Here is a 15538-nt window from a genome sequence, read left to right as displayed (position 1 = left end):
CACCAGAGCCAGAGCTGGGGATTTACCAACCCCCATTCACATGCAAAAGAACTCGAAAGCCGAGGGGCTCCTTGACTTAATTAGCTGCTGTGCATTTTGCAAAATCAGAATAATACCCTTGCCATCCCAGGAAAGAAAGCTGCTGTGCGCGAGTGTTGGGGGGCAGGGAGGAAACAGTAGCGGACCTGGCTGTGGGTCTGGTTTTCGAGAGGGGTTATAGTCTGAACACGGCCCCCGTCTTCAGAGAAACCCTGCCCCCAAACTAGAGGCCCCCAAAACTTCCCCGCGCTGAGGGTTAGCGAGCTGCAGGTGGTGTGTGGGAGGGAAGCACCTGCGCCCACCTCCCCGGAGAGGGAACAGTCTCAGGTGACCATGGCCCTTTGAACGTGAACTGGAAGCCTCGAGTCTGACTCGGGACTTAAACCCCTCTCCCCTGAGATGCTAGAGCTGCGGTCTGGGGCAGCCAGAAGAGATGAGGCAGACGCTGAGATTTGGCTCCCCTCCGGGTCTCATTTCCAACCTCCCGGGGTAAAGGGGAGGTGAGAAGATGTGGGAGTGGGGCTTTACCCGATGTGGCGTCTGGTTCGCAGCGAAGGCGCGCGGAGTCCTGCCTGGTGCGGGAGGCCCGGAGGCCGGAGCCGCCTTGGCGCCCGCGAGCGTCGGGAGCCCGAGCGCGGCCGGACGCGGGGCGGAGGGTGGGAGTCATGGGGGGAGCAGCCTCGGAGCCCATCTGTCGGCGCGCGCCCGGCGGGCCGGTCACCAGCTGCCGGGGCCCTTGTCGCGGCCAGATGAGTCGTCTCGGCGCGGGCCCCGCAGCCCGGCCCGCAGCCGACCGAGGCCCCGCGTTGACCCCCGCCTGTTCCGGCACGGACCCCCGCCCCGGCCCTCGGGACCGTCTGGGAGCCGCGAGGAACCAGATGGAGACAGAGGGGGAGGAGGGGAGGAACGGGCTGGCCTCGCTGTAGAGATGGGAAGACTGAGGCCAGGGAGGGGAGACCCCGGCTCCAGCGAGTCCCATCGGCCCCCCGCGCACGTCCACAGCACCGGGGAAGAAAAGGGGGACAAAAATGTTTCGTTACTGAGGATGGAAGGAAACCGAGCCCCCATGAGAGGGATGGGAGAGGGGTTGAGTGCGGACCGAGCGACGGGAGCGCGGACAGGCGCCTGGTCATTTGTAAGAAGTTTATTTCGACATTTAAAAAAAGAGAGAACCCGAGAGGCCTGGCTGCCCCCGGACCGGGGCTGAGGCTGGGGACTGGGGTCGGGGTGGGTGGGCAAGCCCCCTCAGCCCCTTCCTGCCCCGCCTGGGAGTGGGGAGGGCACAGGCCACAGACTCACTAATCCACGGACACGGTCACGGGCTCATGGTTCACGAATAAATAACTTCATATACACTTTGCACACGGTATGTACAGCTCAGCCGCTGGCCCAGGCGCTCGAGGGATAGGGAGACGGGGCTCCGCACTCCCCTTCTCTCCCTGGCAGGGGCGCGGGGAGAGGGGCTGTTCTCCACCTGGAGCGTGGAAGGGTTGTGGGAGAGAGCGAAGCCTGGGAATCAGTCGCACCCGCTCCTGGGGAGAAAGGGGCGCCTGGGGAGCCGGCAGAGGCTGGGGACGGGGAGGGGCAGAGACGCGTATGTACACCCGGCGGGTGGGGGTGGCTCCCGGACAGAGCGGCCGCGAGAGAGGACGCCGAGGGGGGACTGGGGAGACGCAGTCCGAGGTCCGGGCCTCAGTGGACTTAGCATTTGGCCCTTCGGGGGACACTGGGCTGGGGCGCCAGGGAGGGCCGGGCAGGGCCCGCTCCCTGGAAGGGGCGTCAAACCCGCGCCCTCAGAAAGGCGGGAGGAAGGGGCCGCGCCGAGCCCCCGGGAAGAGGCCCCGGAGCGGGCGGGCGCCTCACCGAGGCTGCGCAGCGCGCGGGAGGACGCCGGCCAGCGGAGGCAGCGGCGGGGGCGGCTCGCTGGCGCCCTGGAGTCCGTGGATGAGGATGCGGGGCACCAGAGGTCTCTGGAGAGCGGGCGGCGGCGCGCTGGGGCCGCGGTACAGGTAGAGCGCCGCCCCGGGGTCCAGGTTGGAAACCAGACTCTGCGGGTAGAAATAAGGCGACGGGAACATCCGCTGGAGCGCTGAGTAATTGCCTGCCTCCGCCAGCAGCTCCAACCCGACGGCTGTCTGTCGCTTCCATTTAGTCCTGGGGGCCGAAATAAACGTGCATGGCGGGATCAGGGCTAGGGCATCCAGGGACCCCAGCCCCTCCCCACTGCTTGGCCCAGAGAGGCCAAAGGAGTCCAAGAGGGATCATACTCGTTTGTTAATAAATAACCGAGTGCCAGGCACCATCGCACGCCTTACATGCATCCTCTCCTTTTATCTTCCACTGGCCTTCCGTGGCTCTTACCCCATTTTACAGAGAGGAAAACTGAGGTCTGGGCCAGTTTTCAAAAAGGAGCCCGGGTTTTGAGCCCGGGTTTTAATCCCTGCTGTCTGACCCCAAAGCCTGGCTCTAACTGCGCCTTACCCTGCCCAGGACATCGCAGAACGAACCCTTGGGTAGAAGGGTTCCTCCCTGCAGGTGCCTCTTTATGAAGGTGGGATCACCCTGGAGAGGGCTGCGGGGATGGGGGTGCTCTGGTCAGGGAAGGGAATGCGGTTGATTCCTCTGCAGGCTGGCCAGGCTGCAAGCTAGCACAAGCAAGCGAGCCTGAAATGGCAACCGGAGAGGACGCATTCCCGGCTTGCATGCCCTGCCGGCCGGAGCAGGCTGCACCTGCCACTCTCCAGGGCTTGCAGTGTGAGCCCTGCGCACTGTCTGGCCCCAAAGTCCAGAGGCCTTGGCCAGCCAAAGGCCTGGGGTTTGGAGAAGGCAGGCCTGGAGCCCAGGCTCACCTGCCAGGTGAGGCTAGGCAGACCAGCCAGGGTCCACTAAGGTGGGCTCAGCCACACCAGCCCTGTTTCCCTCCCTGAATTATTAATCATCATCATAATTGTGTAATTACTGTAACAGGCCTTAATTATTGATGCCCGGAGCAGTAATCAGTATTTATTATTAATGGAGCGATGTGTTCTGAGGCTTGTTTATGAAAAGCACCATTCCTGCCTCTGCTAAGAGTGTGCGAGTGACTGTGGGGCTGAGTGTGAGTGCGTGTGTGACTGCAAGTTGTACTGATGTGTGCGTCAGTGTGTCGCTATTTGGGTTGAGTGTGTGGATGCGTGTATGTTTTGTACATGTGCACCTAAGTCTGGTGAGTGTGTTCGGGAGGGAAATTAGGAAACAGGTTCAAGTCTAGTGCCCCAACACCAACTTCCTAGTCACCTTGTCCCCAAGGAGCAAGGGCTTGGCCAGTTCCCCACTCACGTTTTGGGACCAGAAAGTCTGGGGAGACCTGAAGAGCCTCGGAAACTCAGAGGCCCCTAAGGCATCTGCCCGGTCTGGGCCAGGCTTCAATACCCCAAGGGCCACTGCCTGGCTGTCCTCTTCACAGGCTTCCTGGGCGTCAAGACTGTCACCCTTCAAGGGCCTGGGGCTTCCAAGACCCAGGCTGATTCATGTGGCGGCTCCAGGAACATCCCCGCCAACTCCAGCTGAGCTAGGGCAGGACTTGGATCTTCAATGGCCTATGTGTCTGTCCACCCATCTGGGAGAGGACTGACTGGACACTGGAGACCAAGTCTAATCTCATCTCTGTCCCTCACTGTGGGGACTTTGGGCAGAGCCTTCTCCCTTAGGGCCTCAGTTTCCCACTTTTACAGAATGGGGGAGGCTCAGGATCGCTCCCTTAGCACCAACCTGTAGACTCCTGGTCCCCTCCAGGAGCTGTGAGGAAAGGGGAAGTTCCCTTTCTGCCTCTACCCGCGCAGTCGGGCCTCACCTGCGGTTCTGGTACCAGGTCTTGACCTGCGTGTCGGTGAGGTTGAGCGAGGCGGCGAGTTCCATGCGGTCCTGCACGCTCAGGTACTTTTGCCGCTCGAAGCTGCGCTCCAGCTGCGCCAGCTGATGGTCGGTGAAGGCCGTGCGCGCCTTGCGTGGCTTTTTCAGGCGCACCGGGGGACTGTCCCTGGAGCTGGAGATCTCGCGGTCGCCCTCCTCCTTCACTGCGGACACAGTGGCATGTCAGGGCCCGGCCTCGCAGCCGCCGCCGGTGCCCTCCCTCTCTTGCCTGTGGCGTTTGTGTAACCGCGGCTTCTGACAGCGGTGGTTCCCCGACACCCAAGCTCGCGGGGGCCGCTCGGAGCCGGGACCTCTGGGGCCCCGGGAACAGGACATGAACTCTGAGGGGAACAGGACGGCGGCGGGAGCGCCCGAGGCCGAGATCCCCCGGGCAGCTCCGAGTAGAAAGAACCCGAAGCTGCGCCGCGTTCTCCAGTCCCTGCGCCGCGCTCGGCGCTCCGCCCGCGCTCCCTGGAGGGATAAACGGAGCCGCGACGATGGAACCGGAACCAGCCTGCCAGAGTAGGGGAGAGGGCCCAGGGTTTCTGGCGGAGTGAGCTCCGCGTCTGGACCCCAATTTCCCCGGCTGCGTCCGTGACAGGAAGGGAGGAAGCTGAAGGCTCGGGTCTGGGGAGAGAAACCTGCGTGGAGGGACAAAAATCTGCTCTCCCCGGAGCCACTCTTTGTCCTGAAGGACAGATCATTGTGTCCCGCCTGGCGTTGCCCTATATGGATACGAATTCATAGTGATGATTTCTCCCGACACAGGGCGCTGGGCGGAAGGCGCCGGGTCTGCGAGCGCCGAGCACTTGGAGAAATAAGCGACTCTGCCACCCGCTTGCCCCTTGGGCGCAGCGCGCATTGCCCAGGTCTGCGTTTCGTTGTCATTACATTGCTCACTAACGATGGCTCCTGCTACCCCTGCGTGGCATCGTGTGTTTACATCCCACAGTCGGGACAGAATTGCACCGGGGGCACAGCTCCTGAGTTCGAAGGATAGACCTGGCACGGGTGATTTCTTTATCCCAAACACTTTCGTTCGGCTTTGACTGCACAGAAAACACTTAATCGAACAAGCTAAATGCTCACTCTCCTTCTCCCTCTAAAGCAATTATATAACCAACTAGACCATTTCCCCAAAATTGGCGGCTCAGACTGGGGCTTTCCCCCAACCTACTCCCTTTTTTCTCTGTTTTCTTTTATGGTGGAGTTTCATTGTGCCTGGCGTTTGCAGTGAGAGGGTTCAGCTGAATGCAAGGTGATTTCTCTCTGTAGGAAACAATAATCCGGTTAATTGAGCCACTAGGGATCGAGACTTTTCAACTGAAAAGGCAGCGCTTCGCTGCAAGGAGGGCCTGGCATCCAGCCTGGTGAGCCAGGAGAGCTCAGAGGAGAAACGGCGGCTGGCCGGCTAAGGCTTTCCACCTGCCTCCTCCAGGCCGGCACCAGGCTCTCCCTGCCGTGTGGGCTCCCCATATTTGGGCATGGCCACCATCAGGAGAAGGGAATGTGTTGGGATGGGGGGACTTGAGTTCTGTCTGTGCAGACAGATAGTTTAAATAAGTTTGAGGAAACGATCATCCAAATCTCAAACTTAATATCGTAGAACTCTTACTTTTTGACCTAATTGCCTGGACTACTTAATGAAAATCCCCCACTTCTCAGGGACGAGGTCTGCGTTGGAGGTCGGGAGGTGTTGAGTTTGTGGTGTCAGGAAGAATGGGTCACCTAATGGGGCTTTTCTTCTGTTCCCCCTCCAGCGTGGGCTTTGAATGCACCTTCTGTGCCTGCTCTGCCTTGGCCTCCTCCTGGATAGGCTCAGCCTAGGGGGGTACTGGCTTCCCAACCTCTGGTTCTAGAGGCTGCATCTCAGTGTCCCCGAGTTCCAGGCCCATCCACCGACCCTGCCTGCTGGGAACAAAACTCTGGTTTGGGTTCTCCATGGACCTTGGATCCAGCCGCTAGTGTCCCCGACCGCCTTACTTCAAAGCTGAGTTTTGGCTTCTTTAAATATTATCAAAGAAATGTTGTTTGAGGAGCCTTTGATAGCAGAAACTTGGGATGAGGCTGACCTCCCCCCATGCCCTCCTTGAAGGAAATGACTCAGCTTGGAAGGCGGCTGGAGAGTAGATTAGCTTAAATGCTCCACGGACTGGCTCGGGGTGTCTGTTTCTGAGCTCTGAAAAAGTCACCTCCACATTTGAGAAACGCTCCAGACAAGGCCTGGCTCCCTGGCCCTGCTCCTTTTTTCACTAGGGGCAAAGGCAGCAACACCTGGGGTGGGGGTTGGGCAAGACCTTCTAACCCCTTCGCTCCAAACCTATTTAAGCGATATGTAGACAGCCGGCCCTCGTCACCTCCGTCACCTCCCGATCAGATATCCTCAGAGACAGGAGAAGAAAATTGATATTCTAATTATCTTAAACGAAACCTGTCCTCAAAATCCTTCCTGAGGGCAAAGAAATAAAAGGAGGCAAGGACCAAACTGTGTTACCATTGCCAGTTCCAGCCATTAGCATGGGCGGTGGAAGATTCGTGTCCTTTGCTCTAACTAAAGCGGGGCCGTTCTTGTTGCAAATGGTAAATAATAACCGTGATGTTATGAATATATATTTACATTGACTTCCCCCTCTTTCTCCTCCCCCTTCCCCATGCCAGTCTCTCTCCAGAGCAAGTTTTCTTTGCCTCTCTAAGCAGGCCCCTGCAGGGAAGGAGCAAGGGCCACTGGGCAGGTGCTGGCCTGTGGGCACCTGCATGCCTCTAGATCTCCTCCTGGCTGCTCTGTTCAACCTGCCTACTTTCCAGGCATGGTCGGCACAGCCTGGCTGAAGAAGGCTCAGCCGTTTGTGTGGGGGAAATCAAGAAAATGGGATGTGCAGTCGGACCAATGAATTTCGGTTTGGAGTTAGGTCATATCCACAAATGAATTCTTGGTTGGGAGGCAAGTGTCAAATGAGCCTTCCTAAAATTTTGTGAAAACTTGGTCCAAATAGGGATCAGAAGGTATGGCACCAGGAGGGGGGTGGTGTTGGGGGAGGGGGCAAGACAATAAAGAAGTTGCCCTTACAGGGAAATTTTGTCTCTTGAAAAGATTTCTGGGAATCAATTATATGCTTGAAAGAGCTCTAAACAGCCTCTGCCCGCTCCGAGTGTTCTGCTAGGGGCTGTCTCCCATGAAGCCCTCATACTCCTCTTCACCTTCTGCCCCTTGACTTCTTCCTTAGAAAGAACTTTTTGCCTCTGGTTTTGAGAAACAGCTAAAGTGGAGGTAGTGGCTGGGGGTCAGAAACAAAATTAGGGAATTCTTTTTTTTTTCTTCCCTTTCTCCCCTTCCTTCCTTCCTTCCTTCCTTCCCTCCTTCCTTCTCCCTTTCCTTTGAACCCTGATCTCATCTCCTTGGTTAAGATGGGATGAAAATGGAGCAAACGACACAAAGATTCATAGAGGTAAAAAGAAAAGTGGAGAGGCAACAACCCCAGTGTAGCGGCAGACAAGGCTGGTTACTCAGGAATCCCTGGAACTTGCATAAAACCTGGAGTTGGTTGGTCAAGACACTTAAAATCAAATTCAATGAGAGCCCTTGGTGGGAGGGTGCAGGGTACTGCCCTCTCCACCAGCCCCCTGACCTGCTCCCAGGAAGCTGCCTAGCTGAGGTTTCTGCTTTGAAGTGAGTGCCTCTTTTCATGACTCACAGGACCCGGATCACACTGGGCCCGTTGGGAGGAAAAACCCATTTTCTCTTCCTGTCTGGAAATGTAGATTAAAAGGCAGAAAATTCTGCCTGTTCTCAGGGCTCCAGCTGAAATTTTTCTGCTATATTTTCACTCTTATAAAGCAGAACCCTTTGAGTCTTCCATTGCTTCTGCAAGGTTTCTTCCTAGAGAGCCACTGGCCTGATTGGAACCTGCTCCTGTCCACCAGCACTGCTGGAAGGGCAGGGGTCCCAGTCGAAGTTTAGAAAGTTTGCTTCATGCATTTTGGGGAAATCTCCCCTCGGGCACACAGTATCCCTCCCCTGCCCCCACTCTCTCCACCAGACTCTTTGTTACTCAAAGGCATAACCACAGGACTGGCTGAAATGTTCCGAGGAGAACTACTGCTCAACCTGAGCCCTGGGGGAGCCCCCAGGTGAGCGAGTGCGTGTCCTGCCATGTGTACTCGTTTTAAATGCCAGTTTTTAGATACATAGCATCCCCCCAAGTTTTCACCTCCTGCTTTCTTACCTTTATACTCAGAGTCCGATGAGGCGTTGCTGCCACTTTTGTCCAGCTTGTCTCTAAAGTCCTCCCCGGCCTTGGCCGCAAGGCGGCCCCCAGGCTCAGGGGCTGCCGGCTGCCCGCTGCTAGAGTAGGGTGCGCAGGCCGCGAGTGGTTTGCAGTCGGCAAGGATGTCCCTGATCAGAAAGGAGGAGGTGACGGTGCGCGACTGGGCCGGGGCTGAGAGCTGCCCGGGCTGCAAGTGGGAGTCCAAACCTGGGCCGGATGCCCCACCAGGCCGTGGGGTGCCCGTCTCCAGACAGTCCCTTCCTGGAGAGGCTGGCGAAGAGCAGTCGCTGCTGCTCTCTGAGCGTGGACTCAGCTCCAGGGGCGAACGGCAGCCCCCAAGCAAGGGGTCCCCCTTGGGAAGGGCGGGGCTGCCCGCGCGGTGGGAGAGAATGGAGTCGATCCCAAAGCCATTGGAGCCTTCCATAGCCAAGCTGCGACCTGTCCTCCCCAAAAGCTCCCCACCCACCCCCAACCCCAGCCGCCGCTGCCCCTGCCCCTAGCTGCGGGCTGGCATGGGGAAGGCGGGCAGGGAGCCTGCGGGCACCTTGGACGGAGTTCAGCCTTGGGGCAGCCCAGGAGCTCTGGGCCAACCTCCTCTGCGCATTAGATCCAAAAGGACTCAGTGCGTCTTCTGCAGCATCGCGCCGAGCCGCCGAGCCGAGGGGGGGTGGTGGGAGTGTCAGGGAGGAATGGGAGGGAGGGCGCGCCAAGTTGGGGAGAGCAAAGGGGGAGACGGACGGCCCGAGGGCCCCTTGGCACAGAAGAAACGCGAGGATGTTGGAATCTAAATAAAGAATGGCGTTTTAAAAATCCAAACCGCACGCTTCTTCCAGGCAAGCGGTGGCTGAGGGTGGCGAGGTCAGCACCGCGGATAGCTGCGGGCCCGGGCCGCGCTAGCAGCCGGCGGAACGGAGCGCACCTGGAGGCATCAGCACCGCGGAGAGCGGCGGAGGCGGCTGCCAGCGGCTCATGACGCTCCACCTGGCCAGGGAGGTCCTCTCTCCGCGCCCTCGCCGCTCCGGGGGCCCGTCAGCACCGTGGACAGCGCCTCCCTGCTCCTCGGCGGCAGCTCTCTGCCGGTCCGCGCGCGCCTTCTCCTCCCCCCCTTCCTTTAAAAAATGAACTTGTGTCACTTTTACTTTGGGTCTGGGTTTTGTTTTTTTTTTGGTTTCTTTTTTTTTCGTTGTGTTGTGTTTTTTTTTTAAGGAGACTCGCCCACGTGTCCCCGGAGTGATGACGCTGATTGGCTCTGGCCGATTTTGGGGGTGATGTCACGGCTCCGCAAGCCGCTGCCCGATTCCCTTTCAGTTTGATTAAAAGAGACACTGAATTAATTACCGCACAGACCCAACTGTTTACCGGCGATTTCCACACGGTTTGCTTTCATTAGGCCGGTGACGAAGCTCCTAATGAGGGTGATTAGCCAAGGGGGGTACGGCTGGCGGGGAGGGGGCGAGCCGACTGCTGCTGCGGTGGGCTGGGATGTGCGCTGGGCTTTTTTAGCGTTCCCCGACCCTTTCCCACAATTATTCCAATTATTCGTCCGCAGGTCTGTCGTAGATCCTTTTTCTTCCCTCGTTTTTCTTCCTCCAGCAGCAGAAAGGGACTAAACCCAGCGGAGAAAGAAGTGTGTGGTGTGTGTGTGTGTGTGTGTGTGTGTCGATAACCCCTTTTCTAGTGTGGGGAAGAAAATTCAAGTTATGTTGTTTGCAGCATTTCTGTTGGGCTCTCGGTGTTTCCCTTGTAGGACAATTTGCAGTCCTGTCTCTCTGGCCTCTTGGGACCCTGTGGGCCTGGCGGGGGTGGGGAAAGCCAGGTGTCTGTCCGGGAAGTGACCAGACCGATGGCTTCACTTCAGGGCGAGATTGGAGGACTTCACTTCAGGGCGAGGTTGGAAGATCTTGTCTGGGGCGTTAGGGAGACCTCAAGAAATCCGTGTGGCTCAAGGAAGGCAGCGCAAGGGACAAAGAAAGCAGTAACCCGCCCAGCCCCGCTGATGGCCTCTCCCATGGGCACCTCCTGAGGGGCCGGTGCTGTCGTACCTCTGAACAGGACCCGCGCAAGAGCTTCCGAGTGCGAGTGTAGACGCCTGCTAACGGCTTCTTATTCCACGCAGAGCCAGAGCTCGTCCAGGGATGCATTTTCAAGGCAACTCTGGAAACGTGGCCTTTTCATTGTGAATCATGCGACCCCTCGCCCTTCCCACCCCGTCAAGGGCTCCAGTCCAGCGCCTTTCTAGGGTCAGCCCCGTGTTGGGGCCCAGGACCGCGGACAGATCCAAAGTGTGTCCCGGGTCTGGATCCTCTCTGCACAGCCCCAGGGATCACAACCCAGGTCTGCGGTGGAAAGGGCTTTCAGAGAGGAACCCAAACGCCTTCATCGAGGCCGAGCGGGTCAGAGGCGTCCTTTTACCCCCGCAGGCTCTGGAAGCCAGGCCTTTCCAGCCCGGCCCGCACGCCCCTGCCACCATCCCCAGCCCCCAGGAAACTACCCCGGCCCCTATGTCGGGCTCAGCGACCGAGACCGCAGCGAATCGTGAGGCACCCGCATGCCCTCCAAACCCTGGCGTGGTCGGGCGGAGCAAAAACTTCCTCCTCCCTCGGGCTAGGTCGGCGGTGGCCCCGCGCCCGGCTCCCCGCGCTCTCCCCCTGTGCCCGCCGGCAGATTGGAAGCGGCCCCGCCGCCGGCCGGGCTGGGGGTGAGGACGGGCGGCTCCCGGGGGATGGTGGCCCGGCTCGGCTGCAAGCTGTCGGTGAGGCGGGAGGGCGGGGGCCCAGGCTCTGGATCGGTGGCGGCCACTGCAGTGGGCACCTCCCGCGGCGGGCCGGGCCGGCCGCTCATTTCAGTTTGGTGGATTGGGAGGGGGCCATAAATCAAGAGGAGAGTGGGCTGCCCTGGCTCTTCCAGGCCAGTCCCCAGCTTGGCCTTGCTCCTGCTCTGGGCGTCTCTGGAGACCCCACTTCCCTCCCCATCACCCACTCCTCCCCTGTTTCCCAGGCCTGCACCCGCATCCCCTAAGGAATCTCATCTTCCCCGGAGCACCGAGATCCTCACTTAGATCGACGGCGAGCCCCCTCCGCCCCACAACCCGCCTGTTAGCCATGGCGATGCCCCTGGCCGAGCATCCGCGGGGACCGCCTGATCCCCAGAGCGTCCACATCCTCCTCTGTCCTTCTCTGCCCCGGGCGGGTCCCAAGCCGCCCCTCCCCAGGGCGACAAGCAGCTGGCAACGCCGGGGCCTTTTCTGGCCTTTGGCTCTTGGGTTGGGGTTTGGATCCTGGACCCAGCGAAAGCGAAGCTTTGGAGCGAGGGGAGCTGCGATCAATTGAGAGCGGCCCGGAGTGAGGGTGGCTCCAACCTCTCCCGGTGGGAAAGAACAGCAAAGCCGGACCTCCTGCCGCTCCAGCCGGTTTTGCCGGGCTTCTTGGAGCCCAAGAATATTAGCGGGTTGTCAGTACACTATCATTAGTATTGAGTTACCGCCGTCTATTATCACCTAAAATGTGCTGTGCGATTTATTTCGTTTGAAATTTACTCTAGGATTTAGCCCTTTCTCGATAACATCGTTTTATTCCGATTTGGGGATTTCCAGCTCCATGCAGGTGCCTTCTCCTCTGATTTTCCCGTTATCGGTGTGCGTCTTGCATCTCACCCTGTCCCCGGCCGAAGAGATTTTTGGGCGCTCACCTGAGCTCTCGTTTAGCTGGGAATTTACTCAGCGTCCAGGGGAGCCTGAGTCCACCCTACCTTCCCACCTTTGGGAACGAGGCCTGGTTGGTCGCGTGGGGTATCAGGGCTTCCAGGTCCAAAGGAGCTGGGGGTGAGCCTCGGCAATATGCCCAACTTCTCTGAGCCCCTGTTCACACAGCAGGAGGCAGGCCCCTCTCCCCAGTCCCAGGTCCCCATCCTCAGCAATTCTTGACCCACTCCACAAGGGCCTGGCAGGGGTGCATTGGGGGCCAAAAAAGAAAGAAAGAAAGAGGGAGAGAGAGAGAAAGAAAATTAGTGTGATGAAGGTGCATCAAGGGCCGGGCTTCCCAGGATCACTCAGTCTTAACCAAGAGTCAGAACTGCCACCCCAGTGTCCAAGTTCCTTGTTCTCTGTGCTCTTTTCAGGACCCCAACTCCTCCCATCCCCCAGCTTCCCACTTCCTCTTGAGATCTCTGGCTTCCACTTCCAATCCTTGCCTGCCCAGTCCTTTGGCGTTGCCTTCTGTTAGACTTTTAGCCTCTTGATGGATTCAGAGCCCTAGCAGATCCAAGACCTCCCACCCACACCCACAGAGCCGACCACAGTTGCTCTTCTCCAGGGGCAGGACAGGCAGGTGCATGCAGAAACCCCCAGAAGGCTCTGGCGCTGCCCACACTCTGGACAACTCATCTCTCTTGCCCAGATCTTGGCTTTCCCTTGGGTACAAAGGCATTAACATCGGAACATGGCAGTGAGAGGCGAGGGTGGGAGAGTCCCCTGGTCATTCAGAAGCCACCTGGCTGTAGAATTCACCTCCTTCTTTGCCACCTGCGGCTCTTGGCTTGGGTTTGGCTTTGGGTCGGGATGGACTTGGATGAGCCTGAGACCCTGGCTAGGTCACGGCTCGTAGCCAACTTTCTCCTAGCCCCACCTCCTTCTCCACGTCACACCTCTCATTCCTGGAGCTAGCGAATGGGTTTTTTCTGCCGGTTTTGCTCACCTAGCTCCCCAGGCAGAGTCACACAGAGCAATCTGCCCAGAGCTTTTTGAGAATGATCCCAAAGTGGTCTTTGCTCCCTTATGAATGGTGGCTTAAATGCAGGGCTCATGCTAGAGCTGTTCAAGCTTCTGCATAGCTGGGTCTAGTGGTAGCATACAGGCTGGGGTTGTTGAGGACAGACTAGAAATCAGTCAGACTTGAGTTCAAATTCTCTAGACTCTAGAATCCAGGGCTGGGACTAAGATGAAGGAGATGAGGCAGGTCACATAAGATGTTATTTAAAATGTTGATATTTTGTCCATCATGAATTTTTAAATTTTGATTTTAAAATGTATTATCATTGGTTTTGGTTCCTGAGTTTTTTGGCACCTCTTAGATTTTGCCCCTTATGTGAGTGGGATGCACTCTGTGACCTTGAGCAAATCGCTTTCTTTCTTTTTTTTTTAAAGCAAGTCACTTTCTGAGCTGTTTTTCCTTCCAGCTGTAAGGTGGGGGTGCTGTTGCCCATTTTACATGGTTCATATGAGGAATCTTGGCACTTGGCTGCAGTCTTGAGGAATAGCAATTATGTACTTCATAGTACAACCTCTGTTAATTATAGCTAGAGCCTTTTTCCTCTGGCAGGTTTGAGCCCTCAGGCTTGTCTCCTCAGCCCTCTCTAGAAAAGTCAGCACCCACCTTTGCCCAGGGTCTTCCCACCAAAACCAGTTTTTAAGGTGAAGTGAGCAGAGGATTCGAATGATACAGGCCAGGCCTGGGTGCCATCTTTCTGCTTTGCAAAGAGTTGAGTTGGACAAGGATTTGGGCAATTTGTAGACTTCAAGGTCATGCTGTTCTTATATGGGTTTGTTGTTGTTTTCTGTTTGTTTTTTAAGCTTAAAACCTCATAGAGCTACTGAAACCAGGAAAAGAACATATTTTTTCTTTTCCTCTTTTCATCCTTCCCTTTCTTCCTCCCTCTCTTTCTTCCTTTCTCCTCTCCTCCCTCCCTTCCTTTCTTCCTCCCCTCCTCCCTTTCTCCCTTCCTTCCCATAGGCTCTTCCTCTCTCCCTTCCTGCCCCTTCCCTCCCTCCCGTTTTTCCTTCCTCTTTTCCTCTCTCTTCTCCCTCTCACTCTCCTTTTCTTCCTCTTTCCCTTACCACTCCCTCCCATTTCTTCTTTCCCTTCTTCTTCCCTCCTTTCCTTTTTCTCTCCCTCCATTCTTTCCTTCTTCCTTCCCTTCCTCTCTCCCTCCCCTCCCTTCCCCTGCCCTCCCCTCCCTCCCTTCCTTCTTTCCTTCCTTCCTTCCTTCCTTCCTTCCTTCCTTCCTTCCTTCCTTCCTTCCTCCCTCCCTCCCTCCCTCCCTCCCTCCCTCCCTCCCTTCCCTTCCTTCCCTTCCTTCTCTTCCTTCCCTCCCTCCTTTCTTCCAACATACCCTCCATCCTGTGCATCATACCAGACGCTGGTGAGTCATGGAGAGTGGGACAGAGCTGACCCACTCGAATGGAGCCCACAGAATGCATTGGTGCCCATGGATCTAAATCCCCTTCACAGATAATTGCCCACTGTAGATTCAAGTTTATAAGTTACCTGCATTCAACTCTAGGAACCTGTATAAAAAGCCAACCTAGTTTTATTTTTCCTTAATGATGATTTTAAGCATCAAAGGGTTTCCCAAGTAAAAAATAAGTACAGCAAAAAGAATTATTGGGTTCATACAGATAAATGCAGGAGAAGGTGCTTGGTTAGAAACACAGACCTGTCTGGCTGCCATCGGGGGTGCACCTCAGCATCTAGGCTCTGATCAGCTTGCTGCTGCAGAGATGTGCCTTCTCTGGACTTCTAAATCTGTGGTTTAGTTGGGGCACTGAGATAGCTGAATTAAAAGCCAAACCAACTCTGTGTGGATCCAGGGACCTCCCTGGGGACTAGAATTGGATGTGTGGTCTATGGGCAGTGCTTCCAGGAGCCCCCTGCTAGGCAGGCAGCAGACACGGCTGGCCGTTTGCTCATGGCTACAATTCCTCCAGACTTCCTCTGGAGTCTCTAGTGAGATTCTAAAACAACCTTCTTTCTTCTGTCCAAGGAAATTGTTAATTATACAGTTACATCTTAGAGAGGGAGACAGAATGAATGAAGTTTGGGCTCTAAAAATCTGGCCATGGACTGAAGCCAGTGGGGATCAGTGCGGGAGGAGAGCTGGAGCTTTCATCCGGGAGGTCTGCCCTGCCCCTGTATGGATGCTAAGTAGTTCTACCACCCTTTGTCTTCTCCTGGACGTTCCAAGGGGGACCTCCTGGCCCTGCCTGCAGTCCCTTGCTGGGAAGTAGGTCATTTCCCTCCTGCCCAGTGGCAGCCACCATAGGAGTCAAAAGCTGAACCTCAACAGCACCAGAACCAGAGTTCAAGAACAAATCAGAAAAAAAAAAAAAATGCAAGGGAGACAGATCCAAGGAGTGGGAGGCTCTTCAGTTAAGATTTTGTGCAACCGGTCTCTCAGCCTGCCCTTTCTTCTCAAGAAATGGTGGTGGGTGAAGACCCTGCCTCATCTCCAGGTGTCCTCAAGTCCGTCCATCTCCATGAGTCCTCTTCCCAATGGCTCCATCTCCACGCTCTGGCACCCAGTCCTGCACTTGCCCCGTCCACCTTGCCAGGTGCACATCAGTGTGGTGC

At 56.9% G+C, this 15538-nt stretch overlaps 2 protein-coding genes across 7 annotated transcripts in view; one reads left to right on the top strand and one right to left on the bottom strand.

Annotated features, from left to right (window-relative positions):
- LOC105464063 (DEAD-box helicase 31) overlaps nucleotides 1-15538 on the top strand; it is a 179964-nt gene that overhangs the window by 80212 nt on the left and 84214 nt on the right. The gene's annotated exons all lie outside the window — the stretch shown is intronic.
- LOC105464064 (BarH like homeobox 1) lies at nucleotides 1088-9144 on the bottom strand. The gene is made up of 3 exons (XM_011711725.3): nucleotides 8154-9144; nucleotides 3872-4094; nucleotides 1088-2193 (listed from the first exon to the last, which is right to left on the bottom strand). Exons 1-3 carry the CDS (start codon nucleotides 8617-8619, stop codon nucleotides 1899-1901), a joined length of 984 nt encoding a protein of 327 aa, XP_011710027.2. The 5' UTR covers nucleotides 8620-9144; the 3' UTR covers nucleotides 1088-1898.

The sequence above is a fragment of the Macaca nemestrina genome, chromosome 14 (genome assembly GCF_043159975.1).
Source record: "Macaca nemestrina isolate mMacNem1 chromosome 14, mMacNem.hap1, whole genome shotgun sequence".
Taxonomy (NCBI): domain Eukaryota; kingdom Metazoa; phylum Chordata; class Mammalia; order Primates; family Cercopithecidae; genus Macaca; species Macaca nemestrina.
This window is presented reverse-complemented; position numbering and strand designations above follow the sequence as displayed.

Bases quoted from the DNA above. Each gene is read 5' to 3' on its own strand.
- LOC105464064 (XM_011711725.3), bottom strand. From the start codon at position 8,619: ATGGAAGGCTCCAATGGCTTTGGGATCGACTCCATTCTCTCCCACCGC. The intron at 4,095-8,153 runs GTAAGAAAGCAG...CTGTGTCCGCAG, and splicing joins ATCGGACTCTGAGTATAAAG to TGAAGGAGGAGGGCGACCGC. The intron at 2,194-3,871 runs GTGAGGCCCGAC...TTCGGCCCCCAG, and splicing joins ACCTGGTACCAGAACCGCAG to GACTAAATGGAAGCGACAGA.